This window comes from Sorex araneus, chromosome 4 (genome assembly GCF_027595985.1).
Source record: "Sorex araneus isolate mSorAra2 chromosome 4, mSorAra2.pri, whole genome shotgun sequence".
Taxonomy (NCBI): domain Eukaryota; kingdom Metazoa; phylum Chordata; class Mammalia; order Eulipotyphla; family Soricidae; genus Sorex; species Sorex araneus.
The window spans coordinates 181,123,627-181,145,987 of NC_073305.1; the positions used below are offsets into that span (position 1 = coordinate 181,123,627).

Sequence of the window (22,361 nt, forward strand, 5' to 3'; positions counted from 1 at the left end):
GAAAATTATACCTGCTCCACTTTTAACTGAAAAAGGATTAACATGTAGATTAATAAATCCTATAAAAACACTGTAAAAACACACTTAAAGATACAAAAAGATTTAGTTGCATACACTTAACAGAACAGAAATGGCCTGTATACATGAAAATATGCTTGACTTCATTATTAATCAGTGAAATGCTGACTGAATAATAACGATTCTCAGGATTTGAGGAATTCGATGGTTATAGATACTGAATTCACCTATACACGCTCTGGTATATAGTTGGTATAAAAATTGTAAATCAACTCTCAAAGATCCTGTTCAACACCTTCTTGGAACCATCACTATAAAGTCAATGAGCATCCAAAAACAGAAAGCGACTCTCTAGAGTCTTAAAATACATTAATAACCTGAACATACTCTGGGAGCTTTAAATACTTAAAATCAAACTTGGTATTTTCTTTACTACTTATACACAATTTTTTTTCATACACTTTATATCTTTTCAGGATTGATCCGCCATTGAAAAGATACGGGGGGCTGGAGCAATAGCACAGCGGGTAGGAAGTTGCCTTGCATTCGGCTGACCCGGGTTTGATTCCTCCATCCCTTTCAGAGAGCCCAGCAAGCTACTGACAGTATCCTGCCCGCACGGCAGAGCTTGGCAAGCTACCTGTGGCATATTTGAGATGCCAAAAACAGTAACAACGAGTCTCGCAATGGAGACATTACTGGTGCCCACTCCAGCAAATCGATTAGCAACGGGATGAAAGTGACAGTGATACACTTTATATATTTTTGCTCAGCCCCTTTCCTTTCCTTTCACATTGTCATGATGATTGCTTAGGCAATTTCCGATCTTCCCGAGTAATATCAGGGCATATACAGACCATAAAATAAGTCTTCATAAGCACTGGCTCACCACCCAGAACCCCTTTGCATTATAGTCAATCTCCTTAGTGTGATACATCTGTGGATCCCACGCACTCTGGGTTTGTCATACCAGTGAGTAACTAGAAAAAGCTCAAAACCAGCAACCCGAGAACTGCATTTTCTCTTTCACAGGTCCCTCAAGTTAGTGTATTTTCGAAATGTGTCAGTTGAGGGCCCTCTACCCAGCTGGATGGCATGCCGTCCACACATTTGTTCCAGGGCAACAGACTGATCTCAGAGGTACATACCAAAGGGGACGGAGTCTCTGAAGAGTGAGTAGGAGGTGGTGTCTCCCCTGCTGTTTCCGGATCTTCCTGTTCACTCTCACTGTAACATTCTATAACAAAAGCAGAACTGCTTAATGTTACGGCGCCATCATCACTTATTCCATAATTCATAAGCACAGGGTTTTTTCCATCTCACGTTACAATTCCAATCCAATTCGGAAGCTACTTATTTAGTGGCAAACCTGACAAGGGGATTACAAAGTAGGGGGGAAAAAAAGAGCCCCATTAGTTTCTGTCCTTAACGAATGTCCAATTCACAGGAAGAAGACTAACCATATCACAAGGAAAATGAAATATTTCCTCAAGAAAGCTGTTAGTCATATATCCTAGAGGAGAATGAAATCAATAATGATTAATTTTGATCATCTGCACCATAATGAATGGAAATTAGAAGGATAATAAAACTACCACAGTTGAGAACAGAGTGAAGTGGCACTCAGTCCAGAGGGTAGGTTAAACCAAGTATCCAGAGATCTCCACGGGTTAGGATGAAAAATGAAGCTGAAAGCTCACTTGAAGCCCATATAAGGCTTTATATAGCAGTATAACAGATGTCTTTGCATACTTTTATTACCTTGTAATCTACAAAGATGCCTCAAATATACAAAAACATTTATTTTATAGAAATGAGTTTTAAGGTACTAGTTAGAAGACTGTAATCTGTTTCTACATGATTTCACAGTATTATATTTTACTTATTTGTTGTTTGAAGACTAGGTGTCACTTTTCTACTTTAAACAGAATAGTTTTATTTATTATCCAAAGATTTTACATTCCTCATTCCAATTTCTAAAAAATGTATGGAGTTTGAGAATTTCAAAAATATTATTGGTTCTGAAACCCTAATATCTGGGAGCCTCCCTCATCTCCTTAATAAAGAGTTGATTGTATTCACTGTATCACTGTCATCCCATTACTCATCATTTTGCTCAAGCAGGCACTAATAACGTGTCCATTGTGAGACTTATTGTTACTGTTTTTGGCATATTGAATATGCCACAGGTAGCTTGCCAGGCTTTGCCATGTGGGCAGGATAATCTTCAGTAGCTTGCCAGGCTCTCCAAGAGGGACAGAGAAATCGAACCTGGATTGGCCGCATATAAGGCAAATGCCCTACCTGCTGTGCTATCGCTCTCATAAGAAGAGGACTGGAAATTGTATTACTAAGAAGAATTAGAATCTAGTATCTTTGAACCCTGGAAGCTACGGACCAGATAGTCTGTGTCAAAAAAGAAAAACGTTCTGTGTCCCAGTCTGACCTTATAAGTATAGAGAAACACATCTCAGCACACACCTGGTTGAAATATGAAAATATCAGAAAGGAAACAGTGGGATGAAAGTTATCCATCTAGACCATGATGAGGTAATATCGATGAGTAAGAAGAGCGAAGGATCCAGCCAGTAAGTGGGGCAAGATAACATTTCCATTGCTGGTTGTTTGAGATGTCAGTGAAGCCTCCAGCTGCTAACGTGTGGGAGAAGTGTGAAAAGCATTCTCGTAGCCAGGGTGGGAAGCTCGATTCCATGTCGGTGAGACTGTGTGAATGTCTGTCTCCACATATTTTCAGATAATTTTAAATGTCAAAGTATGTTTCTTTGGGACAGACTATACATAGAATTTGACATTGTTTGCTAATTCCATTTCATCTTACCCTAATATTCTTGCTAAGGTTTCAGAGTTTTAAAATGGAGCATACCTTCATCCTTTGGAGTGGATTCCCGGTGGATTACAGCTAGCCCGAGTTTGTTTAACCACCTAAAATTCAGATAGAAAATAAATGTTTGACCAAAGAGATTTAGCAATCCCCTTGCTACTTACTTTGCCCCAGGCCTTTAAATAAGATGTGTTTCAGACTTTGTAATAAAGTTAACTCGTAATTCTACAGTCAGCCTGAACATTTTCAAAAACAGCATAGATCCAGATGGAGAGATAGCACTGCAAATAGCACGTGTGCCTTGGATGCAGCTGACCTGGGTTCCAAACCCAGGACCCCACATAGTCCCATGAATCCTGGTGGTAGTCATCCCCAAGTGTAGAGCCAAAACTAAATCCTGAGTATTGCGGGTTGGGGTGCCAAAACAAAGAAAACCTTTGAGAACAACAGCAATCATCAACCTGCAAGCTGTCAAACTATGCCAGGAAAATCCATCTCTGCACTGTGGCATTCTCAGAATGGGGGTGGGCAGATTCCTCTCCCTTCCAGATAAACCCAGAGCCCCCCACCAACCCAACAACATATAAAAGGCCCAGCTCCTCCACTGACATGTAAACTACACAGTTTCACAATACACGGAGTGCACAACACCTCCAAATTTCACAGTGGTGACAGGCCAGTAGGAGCACACCCAATTTGCTGGAGAAGCGGTGCAGAAGCCCACCAAACTCAATATAACACAGGAGACTTAACCAGCACCAAGCAGCTCAGTGAATTTTCAGATAATGAATTTAGTAACACCGTTGTGACATAGAACAAGGATCACAATTCGACTATGACTGATTCACTTCCTTATAAGACTAAGATCATGTATTTCAGTCCTAAGAGTGAGTGCAGCAAACAATTTGCCTTGCATGTAGCCAGCCTACATTCAATTCCCCGATGGTCTCCTGAGCACTGCAAGAAGTGAGCGCTCAACAGGAGCAGGAAAGGAGATCCTCTGCTCCTATTCCCCTGTCCCCTGACAACGCAGCAGTCACACCCATAAGCCACCTCTGGCTGGTGCCAAATAATCTCATCATCTGCCAGCCTCCAGATCTCACGTCCTTCTCTCCCGGAAGGGAGCATAACAAGATGCTCGCCATAACCATGCCGCCGGATTCTTTGCCAGGCTGTTTCACTCAAAGCAGCCCCAGAGGAGGGGTGGGTGAGAGCCCTCCCCACCTCAAGGGACCCAGCCCCGGCAGCCGGAAACCTCCAGAACCCAGCCGCCACCATGCTCACGGACGCTCCCCACACCCTCAGGCAGAGTCTCACCAACGAGTCAACCTGTGTGCTCGACTCTTCATACCACACACCCTACCCATAGTCCAAGAGCACCTCACCACATTTGACGGGGTTCAAAGTAGGAGGCAACCAACCTTAGAGGGAAATAGGGTTTTTTTTAACAGATATATATATATATATATATATATATATATATATATATATATAAAAGCACACAAGGCTCAACCTTTAACAACATGTAAGTGATCTCCTATAGAAGAGCTTAGTGGCCCCTAGATGAAATACAACAAGCTTCACACTCTTTCCTCTAAGGTTACTTTTTTGTAGCATTTTCAGAGGTTTTTCATAACAAACAATACAAAATATATTATTTTTGCTTCTGCTATGGGGCAGGGATTGGGGTTCGGGATGGAAACACCGAGATATGGTGGTGGGAAGGTGCAATGGTGGTGGAATTGGTGTTTGAATCTTAAATGTAATAAAATATTGTGAACTACTTTATAAAATTTTTTTACAAAATTTAAAAGAAGTGATCCCTGAGCAGAGAGTCAGGAGTAAGCCCTGAGCACAACCAAGTGTGGCCCCAAAATAAACAAAAATAATCTCTTTGAGACAGTCATAATATAAATGACTTACTTCCCACTTCTTTCTAATTTTCTGTAATTTAGGTACTCTATATTAGCCATTTTAAGTATCTTTAAGAAACTAGAATATTCAATCGTGGCCTACATCAACCAAAATCCATAAAAGCAATAATAGTTTTATAATTTTAAATTTCATCTGCAATTTTCATTCATTCGGACCTTATGTTGCTTCTGTATTAATCAGCATAATACATTCCCACATGGCATAAATATCTCATGTTCCCAAGTTTACAACTGCTAACTAATCAAGAATCCTTACCCAACACTCAAAGTACTATTTTCTGGCTATGTTCATCAACTTTTGCCCATGATATGTATAACAAATTAAATGTTAAGAAAAGCAAAATAATTTAATAAGAAGGAAGGTGAGTTCAGCATCCTTTAAGAAGTTCCCATTAGCATCATGATAAACAAGACCTCTGTAACAATCCCTTAAAACTGAATTTTTTTAAGGGATCCAACCAGGATCCAGATCATGCCATGGAAATTGAAAAATGTTCTTTAAGAACCAATGAATAATAAAAAAAACAAAGAAAGCATAAAATCATGAAAGTTTATGGCGGTTAATAAACACCTGGAGAAAAATTCTCAGTCTTAATATCTTCTTAGTGCATAATCAGATACGAGAAATATTTTTCACTACTAAATTAGTAAAAATAAAAGTTATCACTGATTTGTAGATTTTAAAAGGGAACATTTTCTTCCTCTGTTAGGTTTATCTTGAAAATATATACAACCAATTTTAAGTAGGTAGTTTGATGATGACTGCATCGTTGTTATCCCGTTGCTCATCAATTTGCTCGAGCGGGCACCAGTAACATCTCCATGTGAAACTTCTTGTTACTGTTTTGGCATATCGAATATGCCACAGATAGCTTGTCAGGGCTGCTGTATGGGCAAGATACCCTCCTCAGTAGCTTGCTGGGCTTTCCGAAAGGGGTGGAGGAATCTAACCTAGGTTGGCCGAGTGCAAGGCAAATGCCTACCCGCTGTGCTATTTTGATGATACTAACCAATTTTGAATATCCGTCCCCTTCACCCAACATCTGTAATTATAAATAACAACCCTGAAAAAATGCACTTTTAAATATACAATTAATTGTAGAAGAATGTTAATTCAACAGGCATATACCCCCAAAAAAGATAAAAAAAAAAACAGCAATGCAATACAATCAAATCAATGAATAGTGAAATGAGCAGATACTTTAAAAATACTAAATAAATCAGTTTTGTATTAATTCCATAATATGATTTTATAATGATGCTAATCAAAAGGATGAAATGGGGGAGCACTTAAAATGACTAGAAAATAAGGGCCAGAGTGATAGGGCCTAATGCAGGTAGGGCATTTGCCTTGCACATGGCTGACCCGGGTTTGATCCCTGCATCCCATGTAGTCCCTCAAGCACCACCAGGAGTAATTCCTAGTGCAGAGCCATGAGTAATCCCTGAGTATCACTGGGTGTGATCCAAAAAAAAGGAAATAAAAAAAGATGACTAGAAAATAGCCTTACATACTATTGAGTGTAAGAAGCAATTATGAACAATATGTTTAATCTATTTAATAAAAAAAAAACACATATTTTTGAACACACATGAGTTGATAAATGGGAATAGAATGAAAAGGATCCCCAGAGGTCTATCAAAATTGTTTAATCCTCATAGAAAGAGAAGTTGAACTGGAAGGTGAAGTTGGGTTATAGAAAAGTTTTCATTTTGTATACTTGCATATGATGTAGCTTTTATAAGAATATGTTCCCTATAAGATTTAACTTTTAAACATTTGCAAGTACATTCTCAAAAAATTGGTCAGGCAAAGAAAAATAAATGTAGGGGTTCACTTTTAAATGACTCTAAGAGGGGCTAGAGAGATAGTATAAGAGATAGGACGCTTGCCTTGCACATGGCAGAACGGGTTTGATCTCCAGCATCCCATGTGGCCCCCTAAGCAGCACCAGATGTAATTCCTGAGTGCAGATACAGTATTATCCCCTAAGCATCACTAGGTGTGACCCCCCTCAAAAAAACAAAAATTACTATAATAATATTTAGTTTGGATAAACTGCCCCCCCAAAATGAATAAATAAAAGTAAAATGGAATAATATCTTTTTTTAATCTAAACAAAAATGTTTTGAATTGAGAATGCTCAAGAAAAGAAAACATATTTCTAAGCTTTTTTCCAGAGCAGGGAAAGATACAAACACAGCATAATAGAAGAACATCAACAATAAAGAGAAGATACCGCTCAGCTCCTCACCCAAAACACATCTAAATTGTTGCCATTAGTTACTACGTGAAAAATTTATTGTTGAGAATCTGACAGGGCTGTTATCTTTCTAAAAGCCCTTGAGTATTTCCTTAAGTAAAAACTTCAAAAAAATTAAGCACTAAGAAAACTCTTTGTGGCTAAAGAGATGGGTTCACAAAAAGACATATTTACAAAAAGGAAGATGACAGATGTTTCCTGGGAGTTTGTTGTACATTAGCTTGAAGTGTGTGTGTGTGTGTGTTGGAGGAGCACAGTGTTAAAGAAATTGATGTGCAAAACAAGAAGGTTCTTCCCACAAACACTGTCTGAGAGAAACAGCAACCATCGGTCTTGTTTAGAAACCAACTCTTTCATTATCCTTAATTGCTTAGCCCTGTGCTTTTAAATTGAGGGTCCCTGCAGAACACACAGCATTTCTATTAAACTTAATTACTCTCCCTTCGTAGTCCCTGAGAGAAATGTCACCACCCCCAAAATTCAGTTATCCGGGGAGAAGAGCTAAAACAGAACCCGTCACTCCAGAGGCCACCCCCGCTTTCTCCAATATTTCTGCTTCTCACTGAAAAATACCCAGATCCATCAATGTCTGGGTGAAACCAGACACAGCAGTCAGGAAGTAAGAAGCTTTTCAGATGTTATTGCAGGACGAATCTATAAGAACCACCCCACTTACCCCCCTCCACACACACACACATGCACACACACACACACACACACACACACATCTGCATCTTGTAAGAGAAGCAAAAATGTCACCTCAAATGCTGAGACACAAAGAGATTCTGTACTATTGGAAACTCAAAAATAAATCTTTATGGCCAGAAATTTAGTACAGGAATTAAGACACTTGCATGGCATACGGCCAATCCCAATCAGCTCCCAAGGACTGCCAGAAGTGATCCCTGGGCACAGAATTAGGAGTAATCCCTCAGCACCACTGTGTAACCCCAAAACAAAAAAAAAATCCTTTAAATAGTGGGAGTTAATAATGACATTATATGTAAAGGAAACTAAGATAACTGCAGGCACAGACGGGCATGTACCTGTGAGTGGCCAGACTGACAGTTTTCAAACATGAAGGTCATTCAGAGATGCCACACCATGGGGCCAGGACACCATGAGATTCAATTTTCAAGTGACATCTTGTTTGTAAGGCAAAAAGATAATAAATACTACCATGCTTGTCATTATTTGTTAATAATATTATTCTTTGTAAATAATAACATGATTTGTTAATAACAAATATTGACATACTAAATGAATAGATATTAAACTCTTCACAGCAGAGATGGCAAGTAAGATATTGTTTTTGCAAAACTTTGATTTAAAAGTCAGCCACACAGAGCACACATGCAGTAAGGATGCCTAATACTCATAAAGCTCTACTTGCTGCTAGGTAGAAACCCACAAAGGGAGAGCAAGAAAACAACAGACAAGACATATAAGCAAAAATTAGAGGTGGATGAGCAGAGAACAAAATAATTGTTCTGTGGCATTTATATGGCAAATTCACCTGATATAGCACAGATTCAGAAAAAAATGCAAGAACTTTACACTCTTATTGCCTTAAAAATGTCTTTTCTGAATCAACAGCCTTGATCCAGGGACCCACATGAATCCCATAAGACAGCAGCTTGCTGGAGATCTCTCCGGGCCTTGTACCGAGCCAATTCCTCCAGGGCACCTCAGATGGAGCAGGTTGTGTCTTCTCTGCCCAATCCAGATGAAGCCCTGGCGGACACAAGCTTCCAGAAGCAAAACCCATGTACACGGCTTCCAGGACTAAGACTCCAGGCCTCATGGTGGCAGTGGAGACAGGCCAGCCCTCCTCATCTCCCCGCCCACTGGGGGTCCTGGCTGTCACGCTCATCAATGGCCTTGATCCAGAGACTCCCAGATGAATCTCACAATGGATTAGCTCCTTACAGAGATGTCTCTGGACCCCCACCATTTACAATTTTAGAATTCCAGGAGCGTGCAACCTCTCATGATATTCATAACAAGTAATAAAAAATTATATAGCATCTGCCCCTGGCAGGTAGGCTTGAATGGTGGTGGGGAAATTCCAGTAAACCATAATGCCCCAAAATGGAGAGAGAATATGGGGAAAATTGTCTGCCATAGTGTCAGGGGGAGGACTTCATGGGGTGGGGGGGAACTGGGGACATTGGTGGTGGAAAATGTGCACTAGTGGAGGGATGGGTGTTCAATCATTGTATGACTGAAACTCAAACATGAAAGCTTTGTAACTGTATCTCACAGTGATTCAATAATAAATAAGTAAATAAATAGGAATATCTCTTCCAAAGTAAGAGCTGTATGAGATGAGGGGATACATTTGGTAATCAATCCATTTAGCAGTGATTTGACAGAGACCAAAAAAAATATGGTCTCACTCCTCTGTTGTTGAAGAAAACATATATGTGTGTATACATATATATATATTCATATATATGTTATAGGCAAGAATTAAACTGGAGACACAAGAAGCTATTTGGGAAAAGGGGAGGCTCTGGGGGTGGCGTCACAGGTGTGTTGACAACCAACCAGAAAAGGTTAGGAAATACAAATGGGAATTATTTGATGCCTTCGCTCCAGATGGACTCTCTAACATGGAGGGTGATTTTAAGCCTTCTCCACATGACGAACACATCTAGGGCTTGCTACTCAAGAGGATTTAAGTTACCAATATAAAAGGAGAGAAATTAAGAGCAACAAGAGAAACTTTAAAGACCTCTTCTGGGGGTAGGGTGCCACCAGCAGGTAAACTTGTACCTGTGGGGCGAGTGCATCAGCAGTCTGATGGTGCCTTCAGATGTACAGATACCCCAAAATTGCTGCTGTACCTTTGGCCAGACTCCAACAACTTGAAGTCAAGTTTACCAAGAAATTACATGGCCAAAAGTTAGGTATGTGGAAGTCACACCCACAAACCACCTCCAGGTCAGCTATATAAGCTCACTTATTGGTCTTATTACAGAGACCCATAAATCTCGAAAGAGATCAAAAGATGCAGGTAGGGTCTGTAGCATGGAGGTAGGCGGGAACCCATGACTGAGATCACCAGGCCTGCTTGGATTGGGACTGGGCCTCCTACCCCCAGGTTCCCAGTTTTGCAGTAACTTGGCAGTCACACCCAAGATTCCCCCGGCACCATGCAATCTCATCAATGGCCAAGACCCAGAGACTATAAACTAAAGCTCCCGGAAGAGAGTGCTGCAGAATATCCTGACCCTGCACCAGGCTGTCTTCACTGGGGCACCTCAGAGGGGGGCGGGTTGAGTCGCCCTCCTCACCCCAAACAGAGCCCTGGCAACCAAAAACCTCCAAAACCCAACCTCTGCCATGTTCAAAGCCACTCTCCACAGGCTTGGATGACCTCTCCCAAGAGAGGACAGGCCTCACTCAAGACAGAATGAACCTCACTGGAGAGCGGATCGGCAAACTCAGGTAAGTGGGAACCTGTGACTGATATCTCCAAGCCCGCTCAGATTGGGACTGGGCCTCCTCCCCCCAGCTCCCCAGTTTTCCAGTAGCTTGGCAGTCACACCCACAAACTGCCCCCGGCGCCATGTAATCTCAACAAAGGCCAAGACCCAGAGACTATAAACTAAAGCTCCTGGAAGTGAATGGCACAGAATCTCCTGGACATTATATTCTACCCATAACAAGCAATACAAAACAAGTCGCCTAGCATTGCCTTTTCGGCGGGTTTGAGTGGTGGTGAGACTGGTGTCAAAATACCGAATGTAACCAAAGTCGAGAGAGAGTATGAAAATAATTGTCTGCCACATAAGCAAGCAGAGGAGAAATTGGGATGGGGTGTGGGTGGGGAATACTGAAGATTTTGGTGGTGGAAAATGTGCACTGGTGAAGGAATTAAGTGTTTGATGATTGTATGACCGAAGCTCAAACATGAAAGCTTTGTAACTTCATGTCACGGTGAATCAAAGAAAAGGGGCGGGGGGGAAATAATAATAAAATAATAAAATTAACTTAACATTCTGATAAAAATAAATAAATGAATAAAGACCTCTTCTTCTTCCTAATAGTTTCAGATTATTAGATGTAGGGGAGATAATACCAGAAAAAGGTTTGGAATAGTATATGCTTTTTTCTAGTACATAACAGATTTATCTATAGGATGCTGTTTCCTATGCCTTATAATTTCTAAAACAAGGTTTCCCAGCTTTCCGTGTGAACAGCCCTCATCTAAAGAAAGGGCTGTGAACAGGACTTAGGTGTAGGGAACAGAGGTGAAGGTTTCAGCTAGAAAGCATTGCTAACGGATATCCTGTGAGAAGTTCTGTGCATGCGTGTGTGTGTGAGAGAGAGAGAGAGAGAGATATCACATGTGGCCATGTAAGCATAAATGTGTTTGGTGAAAAGCAGCATTTTTAATTTTAAGTCTCAAGACCAAAGGCAAAGAGAAATTACAGACAACTGATAAATTCATTATGGTTAAAATAAAAATAGATTATCATAAGTTCATAGATTGCCAATGATCTGCTCAACCAGATATACAAAAGATGTTCAACTGATATATTTTTAGTTAGGTATGCAAGAAAAATTAGAGATGCTGAAATACTAAGAATAAGGTTTAAATTAAGCAAAAGTTCTCTTGTTCCTTGGCCACTTCAAATATATGTGTGTGCATGATACATATACACATATATATTAAATTATAGCCTACCTAAAATAATACCCGTTGTGATCCCACATGGCTCTGAACTAGAAGAGGATAGAATAGGGCAGGTAGTACTTCGCTCATGTACCTCATTATTTAAATATAGCAAGCAGGAAATGGTATTAAAGACATAAAATGTTATGTTGTGCATACTCTGAGCTACGATGGTTTAACAAAATATTCAGATTAGAACATGGAGAACTGGTAAACATACAGATAATAATAAGCGCAAGTGCATATGAAATGCTTAGACAGATTTTTCATTTAGAATTTTGAAAAGCTGTAATATCAGTTATACTTTAATCTTTCTCTGTGATGGTGATTCACATTTAATATTTTCTTGTATGACTTCTATTAACCCCCCCTTTTTTTTAACTTAGTAGTTCCCTCAGAACAATCTTATTTTTTTCTAAAATGCTCATTTAATATGTATACTTTTTTAAGGGACTTCCAAATATTAGATAACATAGCAAGAAAATTTTTCTACAAGAAAGGTTGAACCTTAAAGACGCAGAAATCTAAATAGAACTTATGCTAAAAATTCAACATCTTACCAAAGTAAATCTATATCCATGACAAGTGGATTTAGCAAGTTCCTGTACTTACACATTCATTTCCTGCAAATTCTCAGCGGCAAAATAAAAGGTCTTGATCTGTGGGTGGCTGATCTTAAAAGCACTTGAAAGAGGGAAAAGCATAAACACAGAAATTAGTGATTGTAGGAATCAATGGGATGGAAAATAAATCAGTCAACACAAGTATTGTAAATGTACCTACTTTCATTGTAAACTTACTAAGAATAATTTTACATAAAATATATAGGTATTTTCTAATCCCTACTAAATGAAAAGAGAGGAGGAGTCAATTTTTCATGCTTGGAATCCAGAATAGAACTAAGATGGGATAGAGAAATAGTATAGTGTATATAGTATGTTCGCTTAGCAGGCAACCCACCTGTGTTCAATCCCAGCACACATATAGTCCCATGAGTCCCACCAGTGTGAACTCTGAGCACAGAGCAGGAGCAAGCCTGGAGAATCACCAGGTATGTCCCATAAACTAAAATAATAACGGGGGCTGGAAAGATAATACAGCCAGTAAGGCACTTGCTTTGCATGTCGCCAACCCAGGTTCTATCCCTGGCATCTCATGTGTTCCCCCAAGCACCACCAGAACACAGAGCCAGTAGTAACTCCTGAGCATCATCAAAAAAAATCTTATTTGGGTGTGACCCAAAAAACAACATAAAAATAAAATAATAAGAGAATAGGACCATGTCTTGACTTATCAATAGTTCCTGCCTAAAACACATGCACAAATCCTTTCATTCTCATCTGTTAACTGCTTTTCAATAAAAATGCAACCGATTAAAATGTAAACAATAGAAGTATAATTTCAAGATACTCCGGTTAATTCCTTAAAGCAAGCATTTATTCATTTTGATAAATAGATGCAAGAATTATATTTTTAGGAAAATAATCATATACAGAACCTCCCCAATGACAAAAAAGCAGAAGCTTGTCCTGGTCACCCTCTGTTAGTGAAATAAAGATATAAGGTTATGATTATCTGTGTAATTTTTTTAATTGAAAAATTTAAGATAACAAAATACAAAGTGTTTCCAGTCTACCGGAAGTCCTGCAGTATGGGCCTTGTATTTTTTTTTAATAACAACCTTTGGTCAAAACCACAAAACCCCACACCATGTATAACTGTATATGTCCAGTGGCATCAGAGGAGAAAAGACTCAAAGCTTCTTAGATAATAAAGAAATCAATTGCTGCTATGAGTGAATGACCAACAGAGAAAAGTACATTTCTGCAAAGGATGGGAAAAAGATATCATATAGTCCCCATGAGTCCCACCAGTGTGTATTCTGAGCACAGGGCAGGAGCAAGCCTGAAGGATCACCAGGTATGGCACAAAAACTAAAATGATAGAAGAAAAAAGAAATTGTGAAGAGGGCATTTTGCAATTGCAGTTGGTTACTATAACAGGAAGAGCACTTGAATAGATGTATAGAGAGGTGGATCTAAAGCAAGCTCCCAAGTGAACTGCAGAGAGGTCAGAATCTGAACTCTTACCTTCTCAATGAAAACAGAACCACAGGGCCCAAAGAGATAGTACAGTGGGCAGAACACTTGCCTTTCACGGGGCTAACCCTACTTTGGTTCCAAGCACCCCGTATAGACTTCCAAACCCTGCCAGGAATGACCACTGACATAGAGCCAGGAGTAAGCCCTGACCATAGCCAGGTGTGGGCCCAAAACAAAAATAAGCAAACAAACAAAAGAGAAGAACCACAGTTTGGTATGTCTTTGTTTCCTGTTTATTCTAAAAACTTTTGGACTTTATCTACATTGAAGTGTATTCTTTATGCTTAAGACATCTCACGGAATTCTGCTTCAAGTAACATGGATGTTTCTAGAAGCTAAGCAGAACTAGTCCTGGTGTCATAGCTGCAACTCTGGGGAGTCCTATCTAGCTAGTCTTTTCCAGGACAAAACCTTGACATCTGTCATCCCTGTCAGTCCTGGATAAGAGCTTGTTTTTATTCTGTCACAGACATAGTCGTCAACAATACACAATGCCAAGCCTCTACGGGGTTTTAATATCCATCTGCTCCACAAAATGAAATTCCAGAAAACAAGATGTTTCTGTTATTGTTTAGGGTGCTTAAATGTTTCATTGTTTAGGGTACCAATATATAATGCTCAAAATTCTCAGACACTTGAGTGCTGCCTTCACTAACTTCCAAATCACTATGTCATTTGGGGAACATAGTGCAGGGAGAGAGTTTTGTGGGAAATAACAGACAACTTACTGCTTTTTCTTGCATTCAGATGCTCTTTCCACAGTGAAATCAGGCAGGTTGACAAATCCATCAGCTTTCTCTGCCTGAAATAAATACATATCATATATATGAATAAATAAATAAATCCTAGATGCTGGTATATTGAGATCATGTATGTTGAATAGAAATCATAGAAGTGAAATGAAGTAAATTCAAAGATACCACTGTGAATTACAATTGTACTTATCCCGGATATCTAGTTGAGATAAATTAACGTTTTCCACATAGGACATCTGGAATCTTTCCGGGAAAAGTTCCAGAAGAAGCAACTTGTGCACATAGAATCTACCGCACCCTGCCTTCTTACTATCTTCCTGGAACTACTGTTAATTAGTAATACTTTTTGCTGGTCTTGTAGGCTTTCTCGACATTGCTCTCACTACACAGCTCCCAAACCGAACCCAGTTAGCATTAGAGAAAGGGGGAGGGGAACTAATTCACTTTGGAATTAGTAAATTCAAGTTTATATCACTTACTGGTTGTGGTAAGACATATAGTCTCCAATGAAAACAACACAACTGGCATTTGACAAATACTATTCCCTCTCATTCATCTTTAGGTATGTCTTTGGGGTTAAATCAGAGAGCATGCTTTGGAAGTTGTCAGTTCTATCATCTGTTGCAAGGAGTTCTTTTCACAAATCAAAATCTCCAGAAGAAATAACACTTCTGAAAACAGCATAAAAATTTCTCTTTTCAAACTCCCAAATTTTATTGAAAATGTAACTACTGATCCACGAAAGAATTTTTTAAATGCCATGGATAAAATTAAACTGAGCTACAAGGAGGCTAGATGGAACCAAAGTCTTTTCCCATAGGCATTGGTACCTCTGAGTAAGGAAATATACCTATAAAATGAGATATGATTGATTCAGTGGTTATTGGGATTGAGTAAAATTGATTTTGAAAATACAATCTAAATTTTAAAAGTCAGCTAGCTATTAAATTAGTGCCATGGGTGCCTTTGGTGCTTATTTAGAAACAGTAAGTTCATCAGCTTCTGTTTCTTTCCTTTATCACCAACTAGAGTTCAAGTGCTGGTCTTTTCCTTAAAAATAATAATAATAATTAAACTGTGAGGCATCCAGTTCTATACTTATTCCATTTTTTCTCTCTCTTATAAAATTAATCTATCCAAATATTCATCTCTCACATCTTTCTACACAATTCGAAACTCACTCTCCTTAAAAAGAAATTATATGTGCACATATAGATATATACATGCATACACACATACATATATAGTTATTTAATTGATCTCTTAATGGTTTATTTAATTACCATTTATTTTACCAACCCTATTGCAGAGAGAATGCAAAGTACTCAAAAACATAGACTGTTAAAGTCAACCTTTTATACGATTCTCCAGCATTCCTGTGGATTCTCAATTGGTCTGATAGAAAAGTATAGTTTTATAAAACTATTAGGCTCCAGTGATATCCAAGGAACAAAAATTTAAGAAAATTGCATAGAAATACGTATTCACAGAAGCAGTATTCTCAGCAGCCAAAAGGGAGACTCAGTTCAGAAGCATCTCAGCAGTAACACATACTATGACTATATCCCTGGAAATCCTGTCCCAACCAACTGCTCAGTGTAACTATGTATATCCGAATCCTCCCTATTAGACTGAATGTGCACCATGCTCCTCAAATTCTTCTGTTAAGATCCTATTTGCCAAAGTTGTGGTATTTGGCGATAAGGCCTTTGAGAAGTTATTAGGTTTAGATACTATTACAAATGTGAAGTCCCCAAGTGGGATATGTCCTTATAGTAATAGGAAGTTGACCAAAGTTTCTTTTCTCCGCTGTGTGTGAGGATACAACAAGAAGGCTGCAATCTGGATAAAAAAAAGTCCTCACCAGAGAGAAAATCAGCCTGGTCCTGATCTTTGATAGCTAAGCTTCCAGAACTGTGACGCAGTGAGTGTACAAGCCACACCATCTGTAGTAGTGATAGTAGTTGCCACACTCGGGAAACCCATCCAAACTCATCATCCTCTTCCACAATGATTTCTTTGCTTTCTCCTGTGTTCTCAATTGAATATCACTCTCTACAATGTTCAGAAAACGAAATAATGGGAGATATTTCTGACTCCCTGCTCCTTCTCAAATTCAAAATCACTACCCGGTAACATAACTCCCATTTTTGAGTTCATCTGTCCTTCCATTATCTTCCACCTCCTTTAGCACACTTAACTTCCCAGGAACTGCTGCTAAGTCTCCTCATTCACTTCCCACCCCCCTCTGATTCAATCCTATCATCCAATTTAGCAATCAAATTACAGTCACAGCAAATCTTACCTCATAAACATTCTTCCTATCATGTCTTTCGTCAGAATTATGCATGGTTCCTAACTCTCTTGGGTAAAATCTAAGTGCTTCACCAGAGTATGAAAGTCCCTTCATGATTGAACCTTGCTTTGATTTCACAATCCCATCTCCTCCACAGTCCAATTCCTTTAGTCAACCCGAAATAAAACTTAAAATGAAGTGAAAGCAATACTTCCAATGAGCTGAATTAGAATTGACACCCAATTTTGTACCATTTTTAGTCTACACAATTTTCTTTCAGTACAAGAACTCAGTCCTAAATGATAATAATATGAGTCTGTCAACAAATAATAAAAAGAAATAGATGAAAAAGAGAAGCTGTGAGTTTTCATTTGATTGGATATTTTTAGCTGAATAACTGAAATCACTGAGATTGCTTCAGCCTCAATAAATTTTTAATAAAGATCCCTTATTGTTTCTATAGCAAATCTTTTCTTTATTAACAAGGGTAATTTTATTTTTACTGAATACATTCAATCTGTATTCACCAAATATTTCTCTCAAAAATCATTCTTGTTAGTTGGTTCTCAAAATACAGAAAAAAAGATGACCATCCTAATGAGGAAATTCTAGCATGTTCCTCCTCTTTTTTTTTCTCCTTATACCCCACTCAAGCCCCATTTCTTGATTCATCAACTAATATCAACTATTCTGCCTTTCACTGATTCCCAATTTTCTGAAAAGTTGCTTGAAAGTTCTTCATTGGTAGCTGAAAACTTCCCTCTTTATTCTAATGTAATAAATTACTTGTTCTCTTGCCAGAAAAATTTATAATCCTTTGGCATTATGCAAAATTATCTAAATATCCATGCCTTAAATTAAAAAAAAAGAACAATGCCTCCTATTTTGCATTATGGTGTGACAGAATCTCAAAGGTGTTCCTCTTCACAAAGCAGCCCATGGATTTTTCCAAGTAACCTATTCTCTTTGTCTCAGTGGATTATCACCTGCCATGGCTGTGTTAGAAAGCATTAAATTCACATTTTTTTAATCCAAATTATTGGCATTTGATAATTATTAAGCAAATACTAATTATCATTTTGTTTTAGGAAAAAAATACTTGGGGTTTATCTGTGCTTAGTTAAAAGAAAAACAGAGGAGGCGAGGTGATGGCTCAAGGGTCGGGGCACGTGCCTTGCAGACTCAAGGACCTGAGTTATTTCCCGGCTCCTCTTAGACTTGCCCCCTTCTTCTGCCCAGCTCAACCAAATGTAACCTTAGAGGATTGTGAGCCCCCTCCAGTGGCTCCTGGCCCTGCTGGATCCAAGCAGCATTGCATCTCTGTGTCCAAGCTTTAAACTCTATGGCCAGGTTGACTAAGTTTTCCTAGTAAGTTGCCCCAAAATCCCCCGTGAGCACTATTTGAAAGGCCAAATAAATAAATACACATCTCTACTCTTATACAGAAAAGTCACAATAGTTCAACACCCAAGGACATAAAGTATATTGTACAGGGGCTGGAGCGATAGTACAGCGGGTAGGGCATTTGCCTTGCATGGTGCCAACCCGGGTTCAATCCCCAGCATCCCATATGGTCCCCTGAGCATTACCAGGAGTGATTCCTGAGTGCAGAGTTAGGAGTAACCCCTGAGCATCACTGGGTGTGACCCAAAAAGCAAAAATAGATAAGTAACTAAATAATAAAGTATATTGTGCATTGTTGACGGTAATTACTATGGAAAAAGTTAGGTTGTCCAGAACTCAACTGCCTCCATGCTCAAGGCCATTCTCCACATGCTCAGATGAGCCTCACCCAAGAGGGGATGAACCTCACTCAAGAACAGACAGGCAGAAAAACCCAAGAATGCGGGTACCTGTGACTGAGATCTCCAAGTCCACTCGGATCAGGACTATGTCTCCGCCTCCCAGCTCCCCAGTTTTCCAGTAGCTTGGCAGTCACACCCACAAACTGACCCCAGCGCCTTTTAATCTCATCAATGGCCAAGATCCAGAGACTATAAACTAAAGCTCCCGGAATCTCTTCAGAATAGCTGCAGAATTTCCTGGAACACTCAGTTGTATTCAAGTTGCATGACTTGTTGCACTTTATCTCACTTATGCATCAAAAATAGCACACATTTGTTTGGTTTTAACACACTTGCTTGTATTCTCTTATATTCATCTTAAATGGCTCCAAAATGAAATACAAGAACCTTCACACACTTTCCTCTTATTGAGGTGGGAAGGTGCTCAGTGGTGGGATTGGCGTCTGAATATTATCTGTAATGAAATATTGTGAACTACTTTTATGAAAATAAAATTTAAAAAAATTAAAAGTTAGGTTGCTCAAGCTCAAGGGATTCAAAGTGCACATAGGAAGCAGGGTAGTTTGCTTCTTGCTCCTAACCTTTCTACATCATCCCACTAGATACAGCTCCAGAAATTAACCTTCTCCAAAAGTGTGACCTTCTCCAAAAGTGTGAGCTTCTCCTTCCCCTGAGCTTCTGAACCCATCGTAGATGCCTCCCTCTTAGCTGCCCAAGACCAGGGGTGGTCCACCTGAAATATTTCCATTACTGTGTTTAGTCATCTGGTTATGTGTCTCTCTCCAATCAACTGTGAGCATCTTGGAGAAAGTACTTTTGTCAATAGAGTTATAGTATTAATACACAGTAGTACAAAGTAGGTATTCAATACATGGAAAATAAGTAAGTCATACGGGTTAACTAATGACAGCAACATTGTCTTTTTTCTTTGCCCATAAAGAATGCGTTCTTATTAGATGAGGAAGTCTCTTTGGAGAAAAGTTTAGCAGCTTCTAAGAAGTATTAACATATAATTATCATATAACACAGTAATTCCATTCCTAAGAATCCACCTAAGAGAAGTAAAAAACATAGACCCATTCAAAGATTCACATGGAAATAATGATAGTAGAATTACTCATAAGACCCCCACACTGCAAACAATTTAAATATCCACCAACTGGTAAATAATAGTGTGGTAAAATCAATCAATGGAATATCATTTAGCAAACTACTGGTGCATGCTAAACAGAATGAGACTCGAGAAGTCACATGTAACTTCTATTAGTTCTTTATATGAAAAGTCTAGGGAAGGAGAACCCAAGAAGACAGGAAGTAGAATGTTGGATTAAATAGATATCCCAGTAGGAGTCGGTGGTGGAAACAAAGATTAACTTAATGAATATGAACAATTTCACTGATATAATGAAAATGAAAACAATTAAAATGGTTTATTTTGATAGTTGCATGACAAGATGAATGTGCCAAAACCTTTTGAATTATAAATTTGAATAGGTAATTTTTTAATTAAAATACATATAAGTAAAGTTTTTCTAAATAAATGAGTTTTAAAAATGACTGAAATTTTAAAAGCAAAGAAATAAAAATTATTGAATGAAATTTCTCCTGCTAGGTTTCAGTGAAACTTGGAAGAGGTGAAGTGTGAGGAGTTGCCAATGGTACTGATGGCTCTTTATGATTTCAAGCTTTTGAAAGTAGTCTGAGCTAACATTTCCTAGATTCTGTGCTTCAAGCTTAACTAAGTATTCAAATTTGGTCTACAGAAATTTTGGGAAATACCTCAATAAAAATTCTATTTACATAAAATTCTCTGCACTTAAGCATTATTTTAAAATTTAACTAAAATTTAACTAAAGTGGGATATTAAATTTTAATATTTAAAAGCAAAAATATTCACTGTAATCTATAAAGTTTAGCTTTTTCATACTATAAACACCTTGCAACATGGGGAAAAAATTGCTTCCTAAGTAACTACATATGTCAGAAAGATAGACGGGCAGACCTAGAATAGTAAGTGTGATATATATATAACTATATATTGATCTATATATGGATATATTTTTCCAGCAGTTATGTGGGTCACAGAATACCAAACCCAAAACAAATGAAGTATAATAAAGGAAATTATTATGTATGTTAGGTTATAAATAAAAATATAATTATCTATTTCAGTGGTACCATTTTTCTGATTCTAAGAAGCCTGATTTTACTTCATGCTTCAGTAATTTAAACTTTGAGAAGTACTTTGGAATTTAACTTCATTTTCAATGTAGCATTTTCTCCTAAAATCTATTAATAAACATGTTATACACAGCCAGTAGGGCGTGGCCAACCTGGGTTCAATTCCTCTGTCCCTCTCCAGAGAGCCTGGCAAACTACCAAGAGTATCCTGCCTGCACAGCAAGCTACTTGTGGCGTATTTAATATGCCAAAAACAGTAACAAGTCTCACAATGGAGACGTTACTGGTGCCTGCTCAAGCAAATCGATGAACAACGGGACGACAGTGCTACAGTATGTTAGAAGAACTTAATCAAATAGAATCTTAAGAAAAATATAGTTTTAAAATATTAATTTCTTTTTAATATTATTTGGTGTCTCATATGTAAATAAGGATTTTTAAACCCCTATTATGACTTTAAACAAATTTATGTTGTCCAATGTAATGAGAGTCAAAAGAAGTGAACATTTTCATATCTTCCATTAATCCAAGGTTCGCTCAGTTCTGCCCTAAAATTCCAGCACATAAGAAAAAGGCAAAGTCTAAACTCTATGGCAAACTGTCTTTGCACATGTCACCTTGGTACAAATACCACCAAATTCTAATAATGGCATACTCAGATTTGTGAGCACAAGAGAAATCTGCATAGCATTGCATAAAGTATAAGTGCAAGTAGATCTGAGATGAAAAGAAGATTAAACAAAAAATATAAAATTTTAAAAATCTAGAGAAACAGTGCTGGTGGCAATTTAAAAAAGGGGGGCCAGATGAATGGAAATTAGGCAGAAACAAGAAAAACTGAGTCTACCCTTTGATCCAGAAATTTCATTATGAGGGTCTGTTCTAAATTATAGAGAATACTCACTGATATGTGCATTGCAATATTGTCCTTAATATAAAATGGACATATGGAATCCAAATATTTGTCTTCTGTTGACTAAATTATGGGATCAACATACAATTTGTAGATATAAAAATGACATGAACACCTAGAGTATAAGGTCCAGGCAACAGCAAGAGAGAAAAGTAAACTGGACAATAGGGGTAGGGCCTGCACGATAGACACGGTGTGCTGCTTTGGGCAGTGGAAAGGGGTTGGGGTATGAGTCAGTAGCCTTTCTGTCTGTATTTGTAAAAAATATTGAAAAATAAATAGAAAACAAACATGAAAAGAGGGAGGAAAGAAGATAGAAGAAGAGGGATAAAACAGATCCAATCTGGCTACAACTTCTTACGCTTCTTAGGTAATATTGACTTTAACATTGGTCATTCATATTTAAATTATTATATTTCTATTTTAAAACGTTAAAAAAAGATTTTTTAATGTATTTAAAATACTATTTTTTGCTTGGGGGCCATATTCAGCAATGCTCAGGGTTCCTGCCTCTGCACTTAGGAAATACACCTGGCAGTTCTTGGGGGAGCATATGGGGTGCCCAGG

General features: G+C 38.3%; 1 protein-coding gene across 2 annotated transcripts in view; it reads right to left on the bottom strand.

Annotated features, from left to right (window-relative positions):
- The window catches only part of IPCEF1 (interaction protein for cytohesin exchange factors 1), a 94,950-nt gene that overhangs the window by 50,485 nt on the left and 22,104 nt on the right, over positions 1-22,361 (bottom strand). For both annotated transcript variants that reach the window (XM_012932348.2, XM_055134496.1), the window contains exons 3-6: positions 14,573-14,646; positions 12,355-12,426; positions 2,903-2,961; positions 1,167-1,255 (exon numbers count right to left, since the gene is read on the bottom strand). In XM_012932348.2, coding sequence (XP_012787802.2) covers positions 1,167-1,255; positions 2,903-2,961; positions 12,355-12,426; positions 14,573-14,646 — 294 coding nt within the window. The remainder of the gene's footprint in view (positions 1-1,166; positions 1,256-2,902; positions 2,962-12,354; positions 12,427-14,572; positions 14,647-22,361) is intronic.